The sequence below is a fragment of the Amblyraja radiata genome, chromosome 10, assembly GCF_010909765.2.
Source record: "Amblyraja radiata isolate CabotCenter1 chromosome 10, sAmbRad1.1.pri, whole genome shotgun sequence".
NCBI classification, from domain to species: domain Eukaryota; kingdom Metazoa; phylum Chordata; class Chondrichthyes; order Rajiformes; family Rajidae; genus Amblyraja; species Amblyraja radiata.
This window is the reverse complement of record NC_045965.1, coordinates 56,105,834-56,132,046: the sequence shown is the minus strand read 5'-3', so window position 1 is coordinate 56,132,046 and position 26,213 is coordinate 56,105,834. Positions and strand designations below refer to the sequence as shown.

Below are 26,213 nucleotides of genomic sequence, written 5' to 3'. Positions count from 1 at the left end.
AGGGGGGAGGCTATGCGATCACTGATCACTGGCCTTGGGGGTACCCGGTGAGGGAGTGGAGCAACCGAGTGGGGAGAGGGTGTGGAAGAAGGGTAGGAACGTTTTGAAATTTGATGTATTAAATCATGTTTTAGTGCACTGTAGAAGTATGATTTCAATGTTTTTTGTATGAAGTATGAGGTAACTTTTTAAGGGGTAACTTTATCCACACAAAGGGTGATGGGTGTATGGAACAAGCTGCCAGAGGAGGTAGTTGAGGCAGGGACCATCCCAACATTTAAGAAAAAGTTAGACGGATACATGGATAGGACAGGTTTGGAGGTATGAACCAAAAGCAGGTGGCGTACCTGGGACATGTTGGCGGGTGTGGGCAAGTTGCGCTGAAGGGCCTGTTTTCCCACTGTATGACTACATTATACCTCCGCCATGCATGAATGCTTCAAAATCAAGTGATCGAGTTTTATTGCCATATACTCAAGCATAGAAACATTGAAAATAGGTGCAGGAATAGGCCCTTCGGCCCTTCGAGCCAGCACTGCCATTCAATATGATCATGGCTATTCATCTAAAATCAGTACCTCTTTCCTGTTTTTTCCCCATATCCCTTGATGTCATTAGCCCCAAGAACTAAATGTAACTCTCTCTTGAAAACATCCAGTGAATTGGCCTGCACTGCCTTCTGTGGCAGAGAATTCCACAGATTCACAACTCTCTACGTGAAGAAAGTTTGTCCTCATCTCAGTCCTAACTGCCCCCCCCCCCCCTTTTATTCTTAAACTGTGACCCCTGGTTCTGAACGCCCCCAACATCGGGAACATTTTTCCTGCAGTTACAGTAAGTGAAAATCTAGCAGGCAAGCAGGATACTTTCTCCAACCACCCCCATTTGAAGTCCACTACCTTCCACCGTATCTACCCAGTGCTTGGTACTTACTTCCAGCAGCCTCTGGTTGTCCTCCAGGATGCACCGAGCCACAACCTGATCCATGCCGGTCACCTGGGCAAATTCGACACAGAGACTCTCTCTCTCTGCCCCCTCTCTTCCGCTCTCTCTCCTCTAAACCCCCCCCCCTCTCTCTCTCCCCCTCTATCTCTCCCCTCCCCCTCTCTTTCCCCTCTCTCCCTCTCTGTCTCCTCTCACCCCCTCTCTCTCCCCTGTCTCCCCCTCTCACCCCTTCCCTCTCTTCTCTCCCCTCTCTCCCTCCCACCTTACTCTTCCCCCTCTCTCTTGTCCCCTCTCTCCTCTTTCTCTCCCCCCTCTCCCTCTCTCTCCCCTCTTTCCCCTAACTCTCTCTCCCCCTCTCTCTCCCCATCTCTTTCTTCTCTCTCTCCCCCTCTTCTCTCTCCCCCTCTCTCTCCTCTCTCTCTCCCTCTTTCTTCTCTCTCTCCCCCTCTTCTCTCTCCCCGCTCTCTCCCCCTCGCTTCCCCAACCTCTTTCTCCCTCCCTCTCTCTCCCTCTCCACACACTCTCCCCTCTCTCTTTCCCCTCTCTCTCTGTCTCTCCTCTCACCTCTCTCTCTTCCCCCTCTCTCCTCCTCTCTTCCCCATTTCTCCCTCCTACCTCACTCTTCCCCTTGCCCTCTCTTTCTCCTCTGTCTCTATCTCTTTTTATTTGCCCCCTATCTCTCTTTCCCCGTTTCTCTCTTTCCCCCTCTCTCTTTTACCACCCCTCTCTCTTCCCCTTCTCTCTCCCATTCTCTCCTACCCTCTCCTCCCTCTCTCTCTTCCCTCTCACCCCTCTCTCACTCCCCCCCTCTCCCACCTCACTCTCTCCCCCTCTCTCTCCTCTCACCCCCCTCTCTCTCCCCCCACTGTCTCCCTGTCGCCTTCCCCTCTCTCTCTCTCCACCTCCCTTTGAGAGTCTGTCCCTTCGGCACAGAGACTCTCGCGGTAGCGGCGCAACGCTTCCGACGCCCGGGACTTGCACTGTCCGGAGTGCTCCATGGCCAGAGCTGCAGCGAGCGACACGCCGGCCCCGGCAAACACTCGTCCGTCCCGGCTCCCCGCATCTGTTCCGGCCGCTGGTTCTGCTCCCATCCCGCGGACCATGCAGTTTATCCGAGTTTTGAAATTTTCGTTGATCACATCATTTCTCACCACTGAGCGTGAGAAATGTCTGATGAGCGTGAGGGCGTGAGAGTTTGCTTGAGGGCGTGAGTCTCACGCTCAATGCGTGAGAGTTGGCAGCCCTGCACACACACACACACACAGACACACACACACACACACACACACACACACTAAAATGGCTGCACTCAGCCACATGGAGGGAGAACTTCGTCTTTATATTCTGGGTATTAACCATTGTTGAAGGAAGAACACTGAGAAGATGGGTGGGATTTCTCTTCGTTTCCTTTGAGGGTCCCGCCCCGGTGAGATGATCAGCCCGAGCAAGGCAGTGGAGACAAGGAGGCACTCGACTGGCAATTGTTGCAGCCGTCTACAGCCGTCTGACGTCAGGCAGCGGTTGACTACTGATGGTGGGGCATAAACTAACGCTAAAGCTTCGTTGCTTCAGCTCTGCTTCACGGATCCTTGAACAAAAGGGCAGCCACAGTGGCGCAGTGGTAGAGTTGCTGCGCCGGGTTCGATCCCAACTCCGGGTGCTGTCTGTACGGAGTTTGTACGTTCTCCCCGTGACCTGCGTGAGATTTCTCCGAGATATTCGGTTTCCTCCCCCACTCCATAGATGTACAGGCATGAAGGTTAATTGTCTTGGTGCAGGTGTAAATTGTCACTAGTGTGTGTAGGATAGTGTTAATGTGCGGGGATCGCAGGTCGGTGCGGACTCGGTGTATTTCCGCGCTGTATCTCTAAACTAAACTAAACTAAAACCACCCAGAGAGTTGTGAATCTGTGGAATTCTCTGCCACTGAAGGCAGTGGAGGCCAATTCACTGGATGTTTTCAAGAGAGAGTTAGATTTAGCTCTAAGGGCTAACAGAATCAAGGGATATGGGGAGAAAGCAGGAACGGGGTACTGATTTAGGATGATCAGCCATGATCATATTGAATGGCGGCGTTGGTTCCAATGCACCTATTGTCTATGTTTCTTTGTCTAAAACCCTTATTATTTGTGGAATGTACGACCAGAAAAGTGATGGCTGTTCACTGCAGGAAACTGCATACTCTCCCCTGAGAAGTGGCCTCCCCTGTCAGAGGCCATTGTGCACGGGTGTATATGGCAATCATTCAATGGCATAGTGGTGTTAAACGGATCAGGCTTTGATCGTAGAGATTCCTGGTGCAATCTTCAGCCTAATTAGCAGTGTCTTTGTGCGCGTGTACATTGTGAACCCAGTCACGCATCATATCAACGGCACTAGTTACAAGCACAGATGCAGTTCTCACACAGTGCTTTAGCACTGACAGTACGTTACTAAAGTACTGTTGGGAAGGTTGTGGTGGCAGCACCATCTCATAAAGCCCCAGTCCCACTTTCCTGAGTTTCTCACAAATTCACCCGAGGTTTTCACTTGATTCAAACTCGGGGAATGTCCGTAGCGAGCCCGTAGATATCATGTAGCGGCTCGTAATGCCAGCCGTAAGTACTCGGGGCATCGGGTAAGTCGGGACGTTTTTTCAGCATGTTGAAAAAAATAGCCCCGAGTACCAACGGCTGGCATCTCCAAGTTTGTATCAAGGGGAAAACACGGGAGAATTCGTGAGTAACTCGGGGAAGTGGGACAGGCCCTTTAGCCATTACTTATCTCCGTACAAAAACATTCCCACAGTGCGTCACCACACCACATTCCCCGAGGGATCAGTTATAATCTTTAAAGCTGTGATAACCAGCAGTCCCTCTCGATGTATGAAAGGGAGATTGTCACAGTGCTGAGGGGCTCTTTGTAAGGTCAGGTTTAAGTCGCATAGCTGAGATGCACTCTGACCATGGGAAATACGCTGAGCTGGCAAAGCTGTTTCCTTGCTCAGCGTGAGCATGCTTCCTCTTGAGCACCAGATTCTCTTAAAATATTATATAGGCTTTTCATCAGGATATGAATCCACCTTCACAGGTTGACTTTCGTGCAGACATTCAGTGTGAAAACGGGCCCATCGGCCCAACTTGCCCACACCGACCAACGTCCCACCAGCCTGCGTTTGGCCCATATCTCTCTAAACCTGTCCTATCCATGTACCTGTCTAAATATTTCTTAAATGTTGCGATAGTCCCAGCCTCAACTTCCTCCTGCAGCAGCCGGTTCCACACACCCACCACACTTTGTGTGCAAAAATTACCCCTTAGGTTTCTATTTTAGTTTAGCTAAGTTTAGAGATACAGTGCGGAGACAGGCCCTTCGGCCCACCGAGTCCGCACTGACCACCGATCCCCGCACACTAACACTATCCTACACACACTAGAGGCAATTTTTACATTTATACCAAGCCAATTAACCTACAAACCTGTACATCTTTGGAGTGTGAGTGGAAACTGAATCCACGCGGGTCACGGGGAGAACGTACAAACTCCGTACAGACAGCACCCGTAGCCAGGATTGATCCCAGGTCTCTAGCGCTGTACGGCAACAACTTTACCGCTGCACCACCGTGCCGCCCACCAGGAGGAGTTATTTTCTTTCGGGGAAATCAGTTTAAACCTCGGACAGGACTGAGAAAATTGCTGGCTGCAGCAAACTCCACCTGGTGATGGTGATTAGACTGTGAGTCACAGCCATTACTCAGTTGGGAATCATTGGGTCTGCAGAAGGGTCTCGACCCGAAACGTCACCCATTCCTTCTCTCCAGAGATGCTGCCTGTCCCGATGAGTTACTCCAGCTATTTGTGTCTATCTTTGGGTACTAATCCTTGTTTGGTCTATGTTCAAAGGGAAGGCTTTTGGTTGTTAAGCTGACTTTTGATGACTGTTAAAGTGAACAAAACAGCTTTATAGAAGGCAGGATGACCACTGAGGTTTAGCTTTTTTAGTTGAGAATAGCTTTTTTAGTTCAGAGATACAGCGCGGAAAGAGGCCCTTCGGCCCACTGGGCCTGTACCGACCAGCAATCCCTGCACATTAACACTACCCTACGCACACTAGGGACAACGTTTTGACATTTTTACACCAAGCCAATTAACCTACAAACCTGTACGTCTTTGGAGTGTGGAGGAAACCGAAGACCTCAGCAGCACGGTGGCGCAGCGGTAGAGTTGCTGCCTTACTGTGCCGGAGACACGGGTTCGAACCAGACTACCGGTGCCATCTGTACGGAGTTTGTATGGTCTCCCTGTGATCGTGTGGGTTTTCTCCGAGATCTTCCCAAAGGATAGTGTTAGTGTGCGGAGATCGCTGGTCCTGTCCATGTTTAGCTTTCATAGCAAAAGGATTTGAGTATAGGAGCAGGGAGGTTCTACTGCAGTTGTACAGGGTCTTGGTGAGACCACACCTGGAGTATTGCGTACAGTTTTGGTCACCAAATCTGAGGAAGGACATTATTGCCATAGAGGGAGTGCAGAGAAGGTTCACCAGACTGATTCCTGGGATGTCAGGACTGTCTTATGAAGAAAGACTGGATAGACTTGGTTTATACTCTCTAGAATTTAGGAGATTGAGAGGGGATCTTATAGAAACTTACAACATTCTTAAGGGGTTGGACAGGCTAGATGCAGGAAGATTGCTCCCGATGTTGGGGAAGTCCAGGACAAGGGGTCACAGCTTAAGGATAAGGGGGCAATCCTTTAAAACCGAGATGAGAAGAAATTTTTTCACACAGAGAGTGGTGAATCTCTGGAACTCTCTGCCACAGAGGGTAGTCGAGGCCAGTTCATTGGCTATATTTAAGAGGGAGTTAGATGTGGCCCTTGTGGCTAAGGGGATCAGAGGGTATGGAGAGAAGGCAGGTACGGGATACTGAGTTGGATGATCAGCCATGATCATATTGAATGGCGGTGCAGGCTCGAAGGGCCGAATGGCCTACTCCTGCACCTAATTTCTATGTTTCTCTGTTTCTATGTACCTGTCCAGATGTCTTTTAAATGATGTTATAGTCTCTGCCTCAACTACCTCCTCTGGCAGCACTGTAAACATACCCATTACCCTCTGTGTGAAAAAGTTGCCTCTTAGGTTCCTATTAAATCTTCCTCATCACACCTAAAACCTGTCCATAGATCCTTATGTCCTTTGCCTGATTCCCCTACTCTGGGTAAAATACTGCCCTTCTTGCAGCCTCTTCTTAAATAGAGGCACAACATTAGCCACCGTCCAGTCTTCAGGTACCTCACCCATATTTAGCAAGGGTTCATGCATCTGGCAGGGCTTCTGCAATTTCTTCTATATCGTCCCACAGTGTCCTTGGATCAGGCCCGAGAGATCTATTTATCATCATACGCCTTAATCGCCGGCCCTGCGGTCCGTGGTGCTTCTGGCTGCGGCACGAAATTTAAATCTACACCAGCCCGAAGCCGCGGTCTCCGGTGGGGAGGAGCCGTTTCTGGACTTACCTTGACTTTTACCTTGTCCTTTTATCATCTGCACGCCCGCAGCAACGGCTGCGGAAGGTTGAGGTCCCGACCACGGGGGAAAATGGAGGAGGACTGGCCAATTTTTGTGCCTTCGATAACAATTTAACACAAACATCCACCACAGCATTCATCACTGTGGTGGATGTTTGTGTTAAATTGTTATCGTGTATTGTGTGTCCTTTCTCATTGTACCGCTGCTGACAAATTCATGACAAATTCATTTCACTTGCACTTTATGTGCAATGTGACGAATAAAACTGATTGTATTGTATTGAACTTTGGCCCATATCCCTCTAAACCCTTCCCATCCATGTACCTTTCTGAATGTTTCTTAAACGTAGCAATAAACTGACTCAACTACCTCCTCCAGCAGCTCATTTCACACACCCACCACCCTTTGTGTGAAAAAGTTACCCATTAGGTTCTTATTAAATCTTTTGCCCTCAATTGTCTTTGTTTATATGGCTGTGGAAACGGAGTTTCATTTGAGCCTCACTGAGGTTCAAATGACATGTAATAAATATTGTATTGTATTGTATTGTATTGTATTGTACCTTAAACCTATGCCATCTGGTTCTCGATTCCACTACTCTATCCAAGAGAATCTGTGCATTTCCAGATCTATTCCTCTCATGACTTTGTACACCTCTATAAGATCGCCCCTCATCCTCCTCCGCTCAGAGGAATCAAGTCCTAGCCTGCTCCAGTGCTCCCGAAAGCTCAGGCCCTTGAGTCCTGACAACATCATCACAAATCTTCTCACCTTTTTCAGCTTGACACCATTTTTCCTATAACATGATGCCCAGAAATGAACACAATAGTCTAAATTCAGCCTCATCAACGACGTCTGATATTACTGCCACATGACCTCCCAACTTCTATACTCATGGTTCTATACTCAACTTCTATACATATTTTTTTTCCTCGCAGTAAAACAGAGGAGAAATATTCATGGAGGACCTTGCCCATCACTTGCAGCTCCACACAGAGATGACCAAGGTCATTTAATTTCGGAATCATTGTTACAGCTCTCTTGTGGTGTCTTTCCAATGGCGATATGTTATGCACCATGGAAATGGATTGAAAATAAGCAGAGTTCTCATTTAATATTTGCTTAGATATTTATAAAAACACACAACTGTCATGTGAATCAGAAAGAAAGAAATAGTATCTTCAGAAGAAGAGACAGCAATAGGGCGAAAGGAAAATACCATGGATGCGTGCGCAGAAGCACAGTGATACTGTTACTGACACGTTTACACTTTCACACAGATGTTGGTGGGTGTATGGAATGAGCTGCCAGAGGAAGTAGTTGAAGAAGTCTGTGGAATTCCTTGCCACAGAAGGCTGTGGAGGCCAAGTCAATGGATATTTCTAAGGCAGAGATAGATATAGTCTTGATTAGTATGGGCGTCAGGGCCTATGGGGAGAAGGCAGGAGAATGGGGTAGGACAGAGAGAGATAGATCAACCACGATTGAATGGCAGAATAAACTAGATGGGCCGAATGGCATAATTCCGCTCCTATCACTTATGTCCTTATGAGGCAGAAACAATTAGACAGGTACATGGATAAGACAGGTTTAGAGAGATATGGGCCAAACACAGGCAGGTGGGACTAGTGTAGATGGGACATATTGGTCGGTGTGGGCAAGTTGGGCCTGTTTCCCCGCTGTATGTATATACACACACACACTGAACTTTTTTTTCTCGTTTATTATATTGTTTACAGTGTACTATGTTTACATATTCTGTTGTGCTGCTGCAAGTAAGAATTTCATTGTTCTATCTGGGACATATGACAATAAAACACTGTGATAGCAGTACCCAAATTTAAAGTCGAACTCAGTGGGTACAAATCCCTTCCAGCAAATAGGTAACAATTTAAAATAAGACTCTGAACATTTTCATTATTCCCGTCACCATCATTTATTAAGTACCGTCAGTTTTTTTTTATTAAAAAAGTTTTAAAATACTCATACAAAAGATAAATTCCCCTTTGAAAGATATTTGAGATAAATAAACACCAATATACAAAAGATTCCTTAAGGTGCCCCGTCATTGCGAAGAAAAATAATTAAGATTTAGTTATTAAATACATTTACAACATCTGTAAGTTTCACAGCATCACAGTACAACCCAGAAACCAACAGAGAATAATATATGAAAGAGCCTTATCAGTCATCGAGAGTTTCCTTATTAGTGCTTTAGAAGATTGCAGAAACCGTTCTGCATGTGTTTAGTACCTGGATAAATCCTAGAGTTTCACAGAAACAAATCTTTCTTTTTCCCCGTCCAGCTGGGAAGGGTCGGCCGCGTACTGTAAGGCGTGAATGCACAAAGAACCATTTTGCTTCTGACCATCAGGGTAGGAAAACCCTGCCCCCAGCTCCTGGAACAACGGCCGGTTCTGCTAAAAAATCCCAGGTCCTCCACGTTGGGTCTAAGCCGTTAGAGGATTGGCTTCAGCGAGGGTGTGGGGAGTCTTTCGACGGCACATGCACACCGTTATCCCGATCACCACCACGATGAGCAGCAGGACTCCGAGTGCCATCAAAGCATAGGCACCGGTACCGATATCTAGATGGGGTGAGAGAGAGAGAGAGAGGGGCACAGGTGTTAGAGGTTATGGGGAGAAAGCAGGACAATTAGGTTAGGAGGGAGAGATAGATCAGCCATGATTGAATGGCAGGGGAGACTTGATGGGCCGAACGGCCTAATTCTACTCCTTTCCCTTATGACCTTATGAAATTACAAGGTTAATTCCCGGGATATAGGCTGAGAGAATGGAGTGTCTGGGCTTGTACACTCTGGAGTTTGGAAGGATGCGAGGGGATCTTATTGAAACATATAAGATTATTAAGGGTTTGGACACACTCGAAGCAGGAAACATGTTTCCAATGTTGGGGGAGTCCAGAACCAGGGGCCACAGTTTAAGAATAAGGGGTAAGCCATTTAGAATGGAGAGTGGTGAGTCTGTGGAATTCTCTGCCTCAGAGGGCGGTGGAGACCGGTTCTCTGGATACTGTCAAGAGAGAGCTAGATAGGGCTCTTAAAGATAGTGGAGTCAGGGGATATGGGGAGAAGGCAGGAACGGGGTACGGATTGGGGATGAACAGCCATGATCACATTGAGTGGCGGTGCTGGCTTGACGGGACGAATGGCCTACTCCTGCACCTATTCTCTATTGTTTATAATCCATGCGCTAATTGCGAGAGAAGGAAGTGAAATGTGAACTCTGGAACTGCATCAAAATACAGGAGAAAAACGTAATTAATACATTTATAGTTGAGTAGTGAGTTTGGCCTTTCAGGTTCTAACAAAGGTTTTTTTAGTTTAGAAAGACAGCGCGGAAACAAGCCCTTCGGCCCACCGAGTCCGTGCTGACCTGCGATCCCCTCCGTACACCGACACTATCCTACACACTGTGGACAGTTTACAATTTTTACCGAAGCCAATTAGCCTGCAGACCTGCATGTCTTTGGAGTGTGGGAGGAGACCAGAGCAGCCGGAGAAAACCCACGCAGTCACAGGGAAAATCAAACCCGGGTCTCTGTTGGTGTCATTGCCCCTGTCCCACTTAGTAAACCTGAACAGAAACCTCTGGAGACTTTGCGCCCCACCCAAGGTATCCGTGCGGTTTCCGGAGGTTGCAGGTAGGGAGACTGACAAAAACCTCCAGGAACCGCACGGAAACCTTGGGTGGGGCGCAAAGTCTCCAGAGGTTTCCGTTCAGGTTTCCTAAGTGGGACAGGGGCATTAGGCAGCAACTCCACTGCTGCACCACTGTGCTGCCCTATTGACCATAATATTACGTTTGATGAATCCTGGCCTCCCAGTAATCTGGCTTTCATTGTGTAAATGGAGATACGCTTTCACAAAATTAACCCGGTGAATGCTGGTTCTGTATTTAAATATATGGACAGGAGTCACTTTGGCATTGATATATTCATATTAGTCTAGGTCTAAGGTTTATTAATACTGCAACCACCATGCTGCAGCCACTCTCACTACTGAAGCTGGGTTTCCATTTACCAAGGATTCTTCAGCACTACAAATAGTGAAAGGCCTGGATAGAGTGGATCGGAGAGGATGTTTTCACTGGCGGGAGAGTCTAGGACCAGAGGTCACAGCCTCAGAATTCAAGGACGTTCCTTCAGGAAGGAGATGGGGAGGAATTCACCACTCGGAGGGTGGTGAATCTGTGGAATTAATTGCCACAGAAGGCTGCGGAGGCCAAGTCAATGGATGTTTTTAAGGCAGAGATAGATAGATTCTTGATTAGTGCAGGTGTCAAGGACGATGGGGAGAAGGCAAGAGAATGGGGTTAGGAGGGAGAGATAGGTCAGCCGTGACAGTACAGGTGCACAGTAGAGAGCATGCTGACCGGTTGCATCGTGGCTTGGTTCGGCAACTTGAGCGCCCTGGAGAGGAAAAGACTACAAAAAGTAGTAAACACTGCCCAGTCCATCATCGGCTCTGACCTCCCTTCCATCGAGGGGATCTATCGCAGTCGCTGCCTCAAAAAGGCTGGCAGTAACATCAAGGACCCACACCATCCTGGCCACACACTCATCTCCCTGCTACCTTCAGGTAGAAGGTACAGGAGCCTGAAGACTGCAACAACCAGGTTCAGGAATAGCTACTTCCCCACAGCCATCAGGTTATTAAACCTGGCTCGGACAAAACTTTGATTATTAATAACCAATTATCTGTTATTTGCACTTTATCATTTTATTTATTCATGTGTGTATATATTTATATAATGGTATATGGACACATTGATCTGTTTTGTAGTCAATGCCTACTATGTTCTGTTGTGCTGAAGCAAAGCAAGAATTTCATTGTCCTATCAGGGACACATGACAATAAACTCACTTGAACTTGAACTTGATTGAATGGTGGAGTAGACTTGATGGGCCGAATGGCCTAATTCTGCTCCTATCGCTTATGGCCTTTTCTCAATGCCCTGATTACTACCACCTAGATTAATGAAGTCAGAGGGTGCATGGCAATGACGCAGCCTACAAACTGCTCTGCAGGGTGACAGAAACTCCCAGGAAACCACACAGGGTGACAGAAGCTCCTGATGAGCCATGGCCATATCTCAACAGCGGGCCTGGATCGCCCGCCACGGGTATCGAAATTGACCTCCGTGAAACTGAATAATCTGTCGTGCTGACGGGGATTATATATTTATTTGAACATTATTATTTATCCCGTCATGTGCCCTGCTGCTTCCAGCTAATACAAAGCAGGTGAATGGGATTGTGAAAATCTAAAAACTGCTGTGAAGAGATTCTGATTTCCCCCCGCAAGTCAAAGTCAGAGTCAGAGTCAGAAGAAATGTCTTGGCCCAAAACGTCACCCGCTCCTTCTCTCCAGAGATGCTGCCTGTCCCGCTGAGTTATTCCAGCATTTTGTGTCTACTGTTCATAGGAGCTCGGAATGGGCAGGAGGAGAGAGTCATGATGCCTGCTTGGCTCATTAAGTGAGCTGCTTAATTAATTAGTCCTGTAAACTTCTCACCTTCAAATATCCACTCAACTACCTTTTGGGGGGGCTATTATTAAATCTGTTTCCGTCACCTTTTCAGACATTGCTTAGTTTAGAAGGATTAGTTTAGAGATACAGCCTCGAACAGGCCCTTCGGCCCACCGAGTCCACGCTGACCATCGATCATCCATTCACACTAATTCTATGTTATCCCACTCTCACATCCACTCTCTACACACTGGGGGCAATTTACAGAGGTCAGTTCACCTACAAATCTCCACATCTTTGGGATGTGGGGAGAAACCAGAGCACCCGGAGGAAACCCACAAGGTCACAGGGACAACATGCAAACGACACACAGACAGGACCAGAGGTCAGGATCGAACTCGGGTCTCTGGCGCTGGGAGGCAGCAGCTCTACCAGCTGTGCCGTGCTAAAGCCACTGCACTGTAGATTGATTTCAGAAGATATTAAAATACTAAGTAATACTTCCTCATGTTACCTCTGGCTTTATTGGCCATCACTGTAAATCCATGCCCACTGATCATCAACAGTGCTGACCCTGGAAAGAGTTTCCTCTTGGGTACTCTGACAAAACATTCACGACTTTGAGCATCTCCATTGAATCTCCTCCATCACCTCTGGATTAAATCCAGTTTGCCACTTTTCCGCTTAAATAGACCAGATGCTCTGCCTCACTCCCAGCAATGTCTCCTGTTTTTTTGTATTAGTTGCAAATTTCTTTATCCTGCTCCCTGCACATAAAGTAGTATCATTTTCATATTTGGACAATGTAAGGGATAAATACTGGGAAGCAAGGAACATAGTTAAGTTAACTGACAATTTCAGTCAGGCCCCTTCTTACAGGGATATAAAGCTGAGTCTCTACAAGGCGCTGGTCAGGCTGCATTTGGAGTATTGTGAGCAATTTTGGGCCCCATATCTGAGGAAGGACGCGCTGGCTCTGGAGAGGGTCGAGAGGAGGTTTACGAGAATGATCCCAGGAATGCGGTTAACATATGATGAGCGTTTGATGGTACTGGGCCTGTACTCGCTGGAGTATAGATGGATGAGGAGTGACCTCATTGAAACTTACAGAACAGTGAAAGGCCTGGATGGAGTGGATGTGGAGAGGATGTGTCCACTCATGGGAGAGTCCAGGACCAGAAGTCACAGCCTCAGAATTAAAAGACGTTCCTTCAGGAAGGAGATGAGGAGGAATTTCCTTAGTCAGAGGGTGGTGAATCTGTGGAATTCATTCCCACAGATGGCTGTGGAGGCCAAGTCAATGGATATATTTAAGGCATAGGTAGATAGATTCTGGATTAGTTTCAGTGTCAGGGGTTATGGGGAGAAGGCAGGAGAACAAGGTTAGGAGGGAGAGATAGATCAACCACGATTGAATGGCGGAGTAGACTTACTCGGCCAAATGGCCTGATTCTGCTCCTATCATTTATGAACATGAACTTCAAAGACATACAGGTTTGTAGGCTAATTGGCTTGGTAAAATTGTAGTTGTTGCTAGTGTGTAGGATAATGCTAGTGTGCATGGATTGCTGGTCGGTGCAAACTCGCAAAAGGACGTGTTTCCATGCTGTATCTCAAAACTAACTTGAGCAACTATACTTCATAAGTACTTAAAAAAGACACAAAGTGCTGGAGTAACTCAATGGGTCAGGCAGCATCTCTGGGGAAAAAAGATGGGTGACGTTTGGGGTCGGGACCCTTCTTCAGACGTTTCGAGTCCGACCCAAAACGTCACCTATCCTTTTTCTCCAGAGACGCTGCCTGACCCGCTGATTTACTCCAGCACTTTGTGTCTATCTTCGGTATATACCAGCATCTGCAGTTCCTTTCTACACTTCAAAAGTACTTAATTGGCCACCACGACAGTGTTTAACTGCGCCCGTGCAGGGTGGAAATTTGTATTGCGTGCAATCTTTATTTCAGGAGGCAGAATAGACGGTGTTCCGACTAGAGTCAATCTCAATGAAGAACATACCTTCAAAAGGAGAACGATCTTCAGAGGATGAGCATTTGCCCTCGCTTTCTTGGCCTTTCTTATACGGTGATGTGATATGGGGTTGAATGGAGAAACAGTAACTAAAGCCAGGGTCAACATCCATTAATATCACTTGCTCTTTTGCAATTTTAATTTTCTGTTAAGAAAAAAAATATTATTTATGAGTACATGCTTCCTCATCCGTTTTCCAATGTATTGGAATATATCCATTTTCCAATGTAATTTTCAAATATATTTGATAATGGGATTGAATCCGAGTTACTGTAAATATGGGCAAATGGGACCTGTGTTGGAATAATTTACACGTAATATGAATGACTGTTTACTTCTTTATTTGCAGTAACTTGTCAGACTAGGATCACATCTCTGTGTCTCCCTCTCCCCTGACTCTCCGTCTGAAGAAGGGTCTCGACCTGAAACGTCACCCATTCCTTCTATCCAGAAATGCTGCCTGTCCCGCTGGGTTACTCCAGCATTTTGTGTCTGTTTTATAGTCAATCAAGAGACTGCTGTACGTATGGAAAGCTTGCAGCATTTTAATATTTATTTTTGATAGCATAAATGCATGTTTGGTCACATTCACTTATTTACAAAGTTAACTATTGTGATCCAGCATTCTTAGTTTAGTTTAGTTTAGAGATACAACGAGGAAAGAGACCCTTCGGCCCAACGAGACCGCACTGACCAGCGAACCCCCCCACACTAAAACTATCCTACACACACTAGTGACAATTTACACTTATACCGAGCCAATTAACCTACAAACCTGTGCGTCTTTGGAGTGTGGGAGGAAACAGAAACCAAAGATCTCGGAGGAAACGCGCGCGGCCATGGGGAGAATGTACAAACTCTGTACAGACAGCACCCTTAGATCGGGATTGAGCCCAGATCTGCGGCGTTGCAAGGCAGCAACTCTACCGCTGAGCCATCGTGGCAGTCCATTCTGTAATTTTTCCCTCAAAAACATGTCCTTATCACCAAATGATCAAGTTAACTGGACAATGTTTATCCTAGGTACACTAAAATGCTGGAGAAACTCAGCGGGTCCAGCAGCATCTATGGCGCGAAGGAAATAGGCAACGTTTCGGGCCGAAACCCTTCTTCAATCTGAAGAAGGGTTTTGGCCCGAAACGTTGCCTATTTCCTTCGCTCCATAGATGCTGCTGCACCCGCTGAGTTTCTCCAGCATTTTTGTGTACCTTCGATTTTCCAGCATCTGCAGTTCCTTCTTAAACACATAAATGTTTATCCTAACACAGTAGGGAAATTTCACCAGAGCTATGTTTGATTCCCACAGAATGAACTGCTGCCCATGTTTATGACAAAATGGAAGGACAGTAAGGCTGCATATAAAGTATTGTGTTCAGTTCTGGGCACCATATAATAGGAATGATATTGTCAAGCTAGAAAAGGTACAAAGAAAATTTACGAGGATGTTGCCAGGATTCGAGGGTGTGAGCTATAGGGAGAGGTTGAGTAGGCTGGGTCTCTATTCCTTGGAGCGCAGGACAATAAGGGATAATATCTTACAAAGGTGTATAAAATCATGAGAGGTATAGATCGGGCAGATGCACAGTCTTTTGGCCAGAGTAGGAGAATCGAGGACCAGAGGACATAGATTTAAGATGAATGGGATCTTTTAGATTCAATAGGGATCTAAGGGATAACTTTTTCACACAAAGGGTGGTGAGTGTATGGAACAAGCTGCTAGAGGAGGTAGTTGAGGCTGGGACTATCATGACTTGTAAGAAACAGTTACATGGATAGGACAGGCTTGGAGGGGTATGGGCCAAATGCAGGCAGGTGGGACTTGTGTAGCTGGGACATGTCGGCCGGTGTGGGCAAGTTAGGCCAAAGGGCCTGTCTCCACGCTGTATCACTCTATGATTCTAACGGCGCAGTTCTCTCCACAATTCCCACCCTAGCTTAGCTCAACATCTATGCCAGCATGCTCGAGTTGGGCTGAAGGGCCTGTTTCCATGATGTATGACTCTTACGACCGTTCTGGCCCCACAGCAGAAGCGACCACGTCGCGGGGGGCTGGAAACTGGAAGTATCCCGAGCTAATTCTGCTACCACCATCATCTATTGCAATAAGTGATGGCTCCCACTGACTGTCTCCGGATGCTTGCATCCTTTTCAGGACAGACGATGACAGCGATGTTGACATTTGAAACATGGAAGATGGACACGAAAGGAGAAGACGACCTTTCTGATGAAAGGTTATCAACCTGACACCTATACTCCGTTTTTCTCCCGGAATCCACGCTGCCTGACCTGTTAAGGATTTCCAGCATCTGCAGTTATTTTTGGGCCAGTTAAATAATGATGACACTATTTGGTTCTCAATGGATCGGGGTGGAGTATATTCCACATTTAACCAAAAAAAAAAACAACTTTGGACGTACCTTGCCACTTGTGCCGTCCTTCCAATAAAACACTTTGTACTCGAGCCCAGACCCATAGATATCCCGTAGTGTTTTTCGAGTGTGATTTAAAAAACGGATGTATGTGTAAGGATCGTCTATTTTCAGTTGAATTTCCGAGGTGCTGTTTCGGGTGACTGTGAAACTCGGTTGTCCAATCATGGCTAGAGTACAAACAGAAGCCAATGTATTATACACACACACACACACACACACACACACACAAAGTATTACGAACGAGAATACTCTTTTGTTGGTTTAATAATGTGTTATTAAAAAATATAGCACGATTATTATACAATTAAATGTAACAGCAAACAATACAGATATCAGTGTCATACACTTTTTTCCCTTTCCTTTCTTGTAGACATAGAAACATAGAAAATAGGTGCAGGATGAGGTCATTCGGCCCTTCGAGCCAGCACTGCCATTCATTGTGATCATGGTTGATCATCCCCTATCAATAACCCGTGCCTGCCTTCTCCCCATATCCCTTGACTCCACTAGCCCCACGGAAACCTCTGGAGGCTTTGCGCCCCACCCAAGGTTTCCGTGCGGTTCCCGGAGGTTGCAGGTAGGGAGACTGACAAAAATCCCCTGGAACCTCCGGGAGCCTTGGGTGGGGCGCAAAGTCTCCAGAGGTTTCTGTTCAGGTTTCCTAAGTGGGACAGGGGCTAGTTTAAACAGAAGATAGGCACAAAATGCTGGAGTAACTCAGCATCTCTGGAGAGAAGGAATGGGTGACATTTCGGGTCGAGACCCATCTTCAACCTGAAAGGCAATACATGATTTCAATCGAGCCTTCGAAGGTGAACAGATACAGGATAAAGGGAATAACGTTTAGTGCAAGATAAAGCCAGCAGGGGGTTGTTAAAGGTCACCTAAAATTGGAGAATTCACTGTTCTATTTGGAGAGCTCCCCACACTGCAGGATAGTTGACAACACTTACTGTCCTTTAAGAGCTGGATTGGAGGTGATTTGGCGACAGGAGGGTCTTCGTTTTCCTCTGTGTCACCAGGAGGGTAGCTCAGTACCTCTGCAGTGTAGGTGTCGGACACATTCTGCAACACGTTGGTCAGGTCACATCTTGTTGTTTGTATCTGGGTGCATTCAGGCTTTTTAATCCAGTTAGATTTAATGCTACAAAAAAAACATCATTCACTCTAATATTACAATGGAAATAAGCATTCGGTTCCCACCCCAAACAAAATTTACGTCGAGTTTATTGTTCAAGTAAACACCTCCCTAGTTTAAGGGGAGAGCATTAGAGCAAACAGCCCATAGCAACCAGTTTAGTTTAGTTTGGCTTAGAGATACAGCGAGAAAGCAGGCCCTTCGGCCCACCGAGTCTGCGCTGACCAGCGATCTCCACACACTAACACTATCCTACACACACTAGGGACAATTTACATTTATACCAAGCCAATTAACCTACAAACTTGTACGTCTTTGGAGAGTGGGAGGAAGCCGAAGAATTTGGAGAAAAACCACGCAGGTCACGGGGAGACCGTACAGACAAGCACCCGTAGTCATGATCAAACCCGGGTCCCTGGCGCTGTAAGGTGGCAACTCTACCGCTACGCCACCGTGCCGCCACATCTCCAACAAAATCTAACATCAAGAGTTTAGTGCAATGTAAACACATCCCTCCTTTAAGAAGATCGCAGTGGAGGAAACAGTCTATTGGAACCAGTTAACCAGGGAGTGGAATGTGGAGGTTGTCGGGGTTAAATAACTAATCCTCTAATCCTTCTAATCCATCAAGCTCTTCTGATTACAAGCTGCAGAAGGTAATGGGTACATCGCTTACTCTCACCGCTATTCATCTGGAGGTGTTTACTTGAACTAATCCATCAAGCTCTTCTGATTACAAGCTGCAGAAGGTAATGGGTACATCGCTTACTCTCACCGCTATTCATCTGGAGGTGTTTACTTGAACTAATCCATCAAGCTCTTCTGATTACAAGCTGCAGAAGGTAATGGGTGCATCGCTTACTCTCACCGCTATTCATCTACAGCAGCCATCAAATCAGTTTAGCTTAATTTGGAGATACAACGTGGAAACAGGCCCTTCAGCCCACCGGGTCCGTGCCGACCAGCGATCCCTGTACACTAGCACTACCCTGATGAGTTGGGCTGAAGGGCCTATTTCCGTGCTGTGTGATTCTATGGAAGAGATTGATTGTCTTATGGGCATCGAGGGAATGAAGGAATATGGGGAAAAGGCAGGGATACGGTGCTGGGGTACATATGACATGACCTTGAAAAAGTACAGAGCAACCCACTCTCCTTCCTCTTCGGTTCTGGCAAAACAAGTTTGCTCCTTATTATGTAGGAAATCCCAGTTTGAGTCATTTCAAGAGCATTTATTAAGTCATACAGCATGAAAACAGGCCCTTTGGCCCAAGTTGCCCATCGAAATACCCCATCTACACTAGTCCCACCTGCCTGCATTTGGCCCGTATCCCACTAAACCTTTTGTATCCATGTACCTGTCTAAATGATTCCTAAATGTTGTGATGGTATCTGTATCAACTACCTCCTCCAGCAGCTCGTTCCATAACCAACCACTCTTTGTGTAAACAAGTCACCTCTCAGGTTCCTAGTAATTCTCCTCCCCCCTCTCCCCCTCACCTTAAACCTATATCCTCTGGTTCTCAATTCCCCATCTCTGGGTAAAAGACTGTGCATTAACCTTTATCTATTGCCGTCATGATCTTATACACCTCTATATGATCGCCCCTCATCCTCCTGCGCTCCAAAGAACAGTCCTAACCTGCTCAACCTCTCCCTAAAGCTCAGGCCCTCAAGTCCTGGCAACATCCTCGTAAATCTTCTCAACACCCTTTCCAGCTTGACAACATTAATGCCTCACCCTCTTCCCCAATTTACTGGCCCGCCCCCACTTATAAATACCAAGACATGGCATGCACTTGACACCGACAATAAGTTGCATGTATGCAGCCCCTTTAATGTGGTGGGATGGGTTAAAAAAAAAAAACGGATCCTAGAATCCAATACCACATCAAGGTCATGAGCACATGGCTGTGGGTTGGAGCTGAGACAGGCAGAGTGTTTGTGGGTGGCGTGGAGAGATGTGGAAACAATGAGTGTATTGTAGAACAGGACAGAACATACCCCATAGGGTGATTTAGTGCAATGTCTGCACCATCTCACATCAAATCAATCGAGATCAGGATTAACAAGCTCATCAGGAAGGCTGGCTCCATCCTGGGGTCGGAGTTGGATTCACGGGGGGTGGTCTTGGAAGGAAGGATGCTCCTCAAACTGCGGGCAATGCAGCTCACCCCCCTCCATGAAGCACTGGTCAACCTGAGGAGCACCTTCAGCAACAGACTGGTTCCACAAAGATGCAGGACAGAACGCCACAGGAGATCCTTCTTCCCTGTGTATATCTCACCCCCCCTTCTGTCATAGGGTAGACCGACTCCACTCCCAAATCTTTGCACATCCCCAATCCTTTCCACTCGTTAATTTAATATTTCATGTATCTATGTTTAATGACTGTCGGCAGATCAATTTCCCTCCTGGGATAAATAAAATTCTATTGTATCATATAGTCTTTCTCGTTGGAATGGGCATACATGATTGCAATTATACCTTATTAATAATAATAATAATAATAATATATTTTATTGTTATTGCACATAAGAGCAACGAGATTTGGTTTGCAGCTTCCATCCGATGTCATAACATAAATAACTAATACAATTTAAATAACTAATACAATCCAAGTACAATAGGGTACACAGACAGGCTGTTGCTAGCATTGAACTTGGCCTTTTTTTGATGGGGAAGGAATCTCCTGGCATGTCTGAAGTAATGAATTGCAGAAATAAACATAACAGGAAGAGGTCATTTTTGTTACCAAGTCCCTGTGGGTGAAAAAAACCTCTAAATGAAACAATTAGAACTCTAATGTTAAACATTCCTCAGAAATCAAGGAATGCTTACTAACTTACCAAACTTAAAACAGTTAAGATTCGGGTCACACAATTTCTCAGTGAATTCGACCTGCCTTTATTTTTTAGCTGGGACAAATGTTCTTTTGGCATAAAATGGTTTAACTCGCTGTAGAAAAATCAGACACAGAATGCTGGAGTAAATCAGCGGATCAGGCAGCATCTCTGGAGAGAAGGAATGAGTGACGTTTCGGGATGAGACATTTCTTCAGACTGAGAGTCAGGGGAGAGAGAGACACACACAGAGATAAGGAAGTGTAAGGTGTGAAAACGAGACCAAAGGGGATGCGGATTAAGGAATATGTAGAATAGATCATTGTTAGCTGGGATAAAATAACAACGAAGCATACAGAGATAACATATAATCAGGGGGTCAGCCAGACTGGTTGGAGAACTAGGAAGAGGGAGGGATGGAGAGAGGGGTAAATCAAGGGTTATTTGAAGGTAGAGAAGTTAGAAATGATTAGTTCTCAAAACAGTTGCCCACCATTTTACTTCTCAGAGAGAGGTTAAAGACCTTTGTGAGGCAGAAGTCGGCCACGTGTGTGTGTTTTCTTGGCTTTATCACAAGTTGAGGGCCATCAGTGAGGAATCACTAATGGTAATTGATGCCGGCAAGAATGACACTGAGGACTTAATCTGTAATTGCTACACTTTCATCCAATACATTTCTCATAGTCATACAACGTGGCAACAGGCCCTTCAGCCATACTTGCCCACAACGACCAACATTAATTTTTCTAAGTCATTTCTCTTTGCCTTTAAGAGCGCAGCAGTTGTTTAAGAGTGTAGATTATAGCTAACAGTTAATTTGGACTCTTTTTGTGCTACCTATTGTACCATGAATAAGGTTTAATTGCAATCTTATATGTATTAATTTGCCTGGACTGCGGCCAAAACAAAGATTGTCACTGCAACTTGGTTCACGTGAAAAAGTTACTTTTATAACTACTAAACCAAGTTCGCTTCTTAATAAACAGACACCACACAAACTGTTTGGTAGACCAGTTCACAACTTTACTTAACATCGGCCGATGAAAGGGAGCGAGAATTCCAGCTAAGTGACCAATATAGACACTCGACTGTCCTCGGTTCCCTTCTCTGAACAACAGGATTACATCGCATTATATAGTGTTTCTTTGTCACATTAGCACATTCCACAGACATTAGTCATGGTCAGAGGTACAGGAAAAGGCATCACATCAAAGGCCTTTTGTTTACAGGTTACGATATACTAAAAACATTGGCCATTTGTTTTAGGTCATTTTATCTTCAAAGAGATCACCCTAGCTCTTTCGCTGTTTCCTCTCTGTCACTTGGTCCTTCATAAACATAGGCCATTTGTTTTATGGCATCTTATCTTTCCACTTCCCTGGATCCTCTCTCATCACTTCGCCCCTCCTAAACATTGGTCATTTGGTTTACGGCATCTTACTTCAAAGATGTGACTAGCTGTTTCTCTCTTCCTTTATTGCCTCCTCCCCCATAAACATTGGTCATTTGTTTTATGGCATCTTACTTCAAAGATGTGACTAGCTGTTTCTCTCTTCCTTTATTGCCTCCTCCCCCATAAACATTGGTCATTTGGTTTATGGCATCTTACTTCAAAGATGTGACTAGCTGTTTCTTTCTCTGTCACTTCCTCACTTGGGAGACAATGTTATGGTACTTATTATCCCACACACTGCAACCTGAGGCAAGCCTAATTTGACACTAAATATAAGTTGTAAGCTAGCCCAGAAACCTATTTTAATTTCTTCTTATTTTTATAACTTTATTCGGCTTCATCACACGTGGCAGTACTAAACCGATACTAATACCTGTTTAACTCTAACTACCTCTAATATCTACAACTAAAAGTAGAATTGGCAAAGTCTATTAGGTAAAACCTGCTTTGCAGTACTCGCCAAGGTTATTTACCTAGATTCATTCAGGTAAGGAACCAACCCTTAGGAGTTTTAAAGTGGAGACACTGGAAAACCTGCAACTAAATGAGTGGAGAGAAGTCAAAATAGGGTTTATTCAGTGGCTCAGCACTTCAACTCCCCCTCCCATTCCTTATCCGACCTTTCTGTCCTGGGCCTCCTCCATGGCCGGAGTGAGTCCCGCCGCAAATTGGAGGAGCAGCACCTCATATTTCGCTTGGGTAGTTTACACCCCAGTGGTATGAACATTGACTTCTCCAATTTCAGGTAGTCCTTGCTTTCTCCCTCCTTCCCCTCCCCTTCCCAGCTCTCCCACAGCCTACTGTCTCCGCCTCTTCCTTTCTTCTTCCCACCCCCCCCCCCCACCCCCACATCAGACTGAAGAAAGGTTCCTCCGCTCCATAGATGCTGCCTCACCCGCTGAGTTTCTCCAGCATTTTTGTCTACCTAGGGTTTATCCTGGTCAGAAGATAGACCCACAGAATGCTGGAGGTTGAAGCCCTTCTTCAGACTGAGAGCCAGGTCAGAACAGGTTCACTGATACTGATAAAAAGACATAACAGCTGCTCGTTAGGAAAGATAGACACAAAATGCTGGAGTAACTCAGCGGGACAGGCGGCATCTCTGGAGAGAAGGAATGGGTGACGTTTCGGGTTGAGACTCTTCTTCAGACTAGTCAGGGGAGTGGGAAATGAGAGGTATTGACAGTAATGTAGAGACATATAGAACAAATGAATAAATGGCAATTGTCAGAATGAGGCTAATAGCAAATTGGAGGAACAGCATCTCATATTTCACTTGGGCAGCTTACACCCCAGTGGTATGAATATTGATTTCTCTACCTTCAAGTAACCCTCGCATTCCCCCTCTCTTCATCCCTCCCACACGCAGGTTGCACCAGCTTCTCGTTCTCACCCAGCAAACAGCTAATAATGGCCTGTTTCCTTCATCATTGTTACTTTTTTGCATTCGTTTGTTCTATATCTCCCTACATCACTGTCTATATCTCTCGTTTCCCTTTCCCCTGACTAGTCTGAAGGAGGGTCTCGACCCGAAATGTCACTCATTCTTTCTCTCCAGAGATGCTGCCTGTCCCGCTGAGTTACTACAGCATTTTGTGTCTATCTTCGGTTTAAACCAGCATCTGCAGTTCCTTCCTACACATTCGGAAAATCAAGCTAGGAGGTTACTAGGACATAATGCAAATTTGGCTACAAACTAGCATCTGAGAAACACAATTAAGTCTTGGTAAACCAACATAGAACTAATATTGACTCAAAATTGACCAAAATTATCATCCCATAAGGAAGCAGAGGACTTTTTAATAAAGTAACTTTTAAAACTGGCTGTTAGTGAAAGATTCTTCGAAAGGATTAATTCATACGCAAACAAGTTGAACCCAAGGTCACAATTTACTAATCTGCGTTCTCCACAGAGCCAGTGATACAACGGGCCACAAATGTCCACATCATTAAAAGAGGAACTTCTCAAGGTCCTGATAAACTCAGCATTCTTCTTTCCCAAAATAAGTTATCGTGGGAGGGATTTTCCTGTTATGAAAAGCTTGTGAGGGCCTGCAGATGAGATGGGTCATCTGTGGAGCTGGGAACATCGGTCCTCGAGTGATCGCTGGGATGAGCTACGCTCACAATCAATGCTAAAGAGAAGGATGTCGATTCAACGCGTTCAATGTCTCTTTATTGTCACATTGTGCACCTAGGTCCAGTGACGTTCCTTTTGCACATGCATTTCAGTTAAAAAAATCTTGGGCACAATCACGCACAAGTACAAGCGTGCAAGCAGCGGAGATTATACTGAGACGGTACACAAAAGCCGTCACAATTCCCACATCAGTTTCAAGGTACAGTTACAATAAAATAGTTTGTCAGATCAATAAGGCACAAGAGTCAAGGGAGACAAGAGTCAAGAATGTCCTATTATCATACGTTCCAGACAGAATGATAACAGAGGTGATGTCAGTGTGAGATATTGGTATAATTTTGAATAATCTAATTTATTTACCGTTATTGTGATGTTGTATAAAACGTAACGCTTTATGTTATATTCGCTGTCGTGTTTACTCAGTTTTAATGATTCATCTGACCCCTCTCACCCTGGCCACAAACTCTTTGAATCACTTCCCTCTGGAAGGCGACTCCGGACAGTCAAAGCTGCCACAGCCAGACATAAAAACAGATTTTTTCCACAAGTAGTAGCTCTACTCAATAACCAAATATCTGTAGCCTCCTTTGGCTCTGGTAGTTTATTTAATTAATGCTTGATCGATAATGTTTTTTTTATTATCGTTTAGTGTTTTATGTGACATTCCTAACTGTCACTGTATGTCATGTTGTCACTTGCGGGCGGAGCACCAAGGCAAATTCCTTGTATGTGAGTACTTGGTCAATAAACTTATTCATTCATTCATTCATTCATTCATTCATTCATTTTCCTTCTTGTAGAATCTATGACTCATTGACGTATTATTCACGTTGTTGTGGGGTTGGACACGCTAGAGGCAGGAAACATGCTCCCGATGTTGGGGGAGTCCAGAACCAGGGGCCACAGTTTAAGAATAAGTGGTAAGCCGTTTAGAACGGAGAGTTGTGAGTCTGTGGAATTCTCTGTCTCAGTGGAGGCCGGTTGTCTGGATACTTTCAAGAGAGAGCTAGATAGGGCTCTTAAAGATAGCAGACTCAAGGGATATGGGGAGAAGGCAGGAACGGGGTACTGATTGGGGATGATCAGCCATGATCACATTGAATGGCGGTGCTGGCTCAAAGGGCTGAATGGCCTACTCCTGCACCTATTGTCTATTGTCTGGGTCTCTGTGCCTGTGATGCTGCTGCAGGTAAGATTCTCGTTGTACCTGTACCTCACCGTTACCCGTGCTTTTGACAATAAACTTGACTGGACTTCACTTGAATGCTAGATTGTGCAGTCCAGTGAGATTACTTAACAGTTTTGCACTGCAGCGCGGAAACCAGCCCATTCGGCCCCCCGAGTCTGCATCGGCCTGCGACCCCCCTTGCATTCGCACAGACCACACACTAGGGGCAATTTACAATTTTACCAAATCCAAATAACCTACAAACCTGTACATCTTTGGACTGTGGGAGGACACCGGAGCACCCAGAGAAAACAGAGTGGTCACAGAGAAAACAATACAAACTCCATACAGACAGCACCCGTAGTCAGGATTGAACCCGGGCCTCCGGCGTTGTAAGGCAGCAACTCTACCGCTGCGCCACCGTGCTGCCCTGAGTCATGACTAGTTTTTGGTTAAAGCCAAATTCATATGTTTTGGGGAAACTACTAATAATTTTCTCCCCCTCATAATCCTGATTAGCTTTATCAAGCCACACTTAGCGTCCTCTGTTCAAAGTAAAATAAATCCAGCCTGTCCAGTCTTTCCTCATAACTGAGACATTCATCCCAGGCCACATCCGGCTGAATCTCCTCGGCAACCTCTCCAGTGTTTACAAATACACAGGACTAGATGTTAAAAGTCCAAAGTGCCAAATATCAATTTACTCCTGATGGTGATGGGAGCCTTCTGCACTCACCTATGCTCTTCCGATATTGAGAAAGGCTAGGCAGACACGTCATTGGGGTTATCAAGTGGGCACCTACTTTCATCGACGTTTCGCTGATTGAACCCACGACGTCTCCAGTAGGCTCAGCGGTGCATTCTGGCGTCCCAGAACCACACTCCTCTGCATCTGTCTAGTCGGTTATTTGGGAGACCAAATGGGGTCTTTCCTCTTCAGCCAGAGCCACTGTCTACTCCGCTCTGCCACCCGTGATGTTTCTTTGATGGCCTGGCGTAGGGCTTGTCTGCTGATCCCCAGGTCCTTCATCAGTCTTAAGGTAGATGTTGCCACGAATCCTCGACATCCAAC

General features: G+C 45.8%; 1 protein-coding gene across 1 annotated transcript in view; it reads right to left on the bottom strand.

Annotated features, from left to right (window-relative positions):
- Positions 1–8,367: 8,367 nt before the first annotated feature.
- f3 (coagulation factor III, tissue factor) overlaps positions 8,368–26,213 on the bottom strand; it is a 36,184-nt gene continuing 18,338 nt past the window's right edge. Inside the window, exons 3-6 of the mRNA XM_033028914.1 lie at positions 17,353–17,543; positions 16,385–16,566; positions 13,956–14,112; positions 8,368–9,037 (exon numbers count right to left, since the gene is read on the bottom strand). Of these exons, the coding sequence (XP_032884805.1) occupies positions 8,901–9,037; positions 13,956–14,112; positions 16,385–16,566; positions 17,353–17,543 (667 nt within the window). The 3' untranslated portion in view covers positions 8,368–8,900. The remainder of the gene's footprint in view (positions 9,038–13,955; positions 14,113–16,384; positions 16,567–17,352; positions 17,544–26,213) is intronic.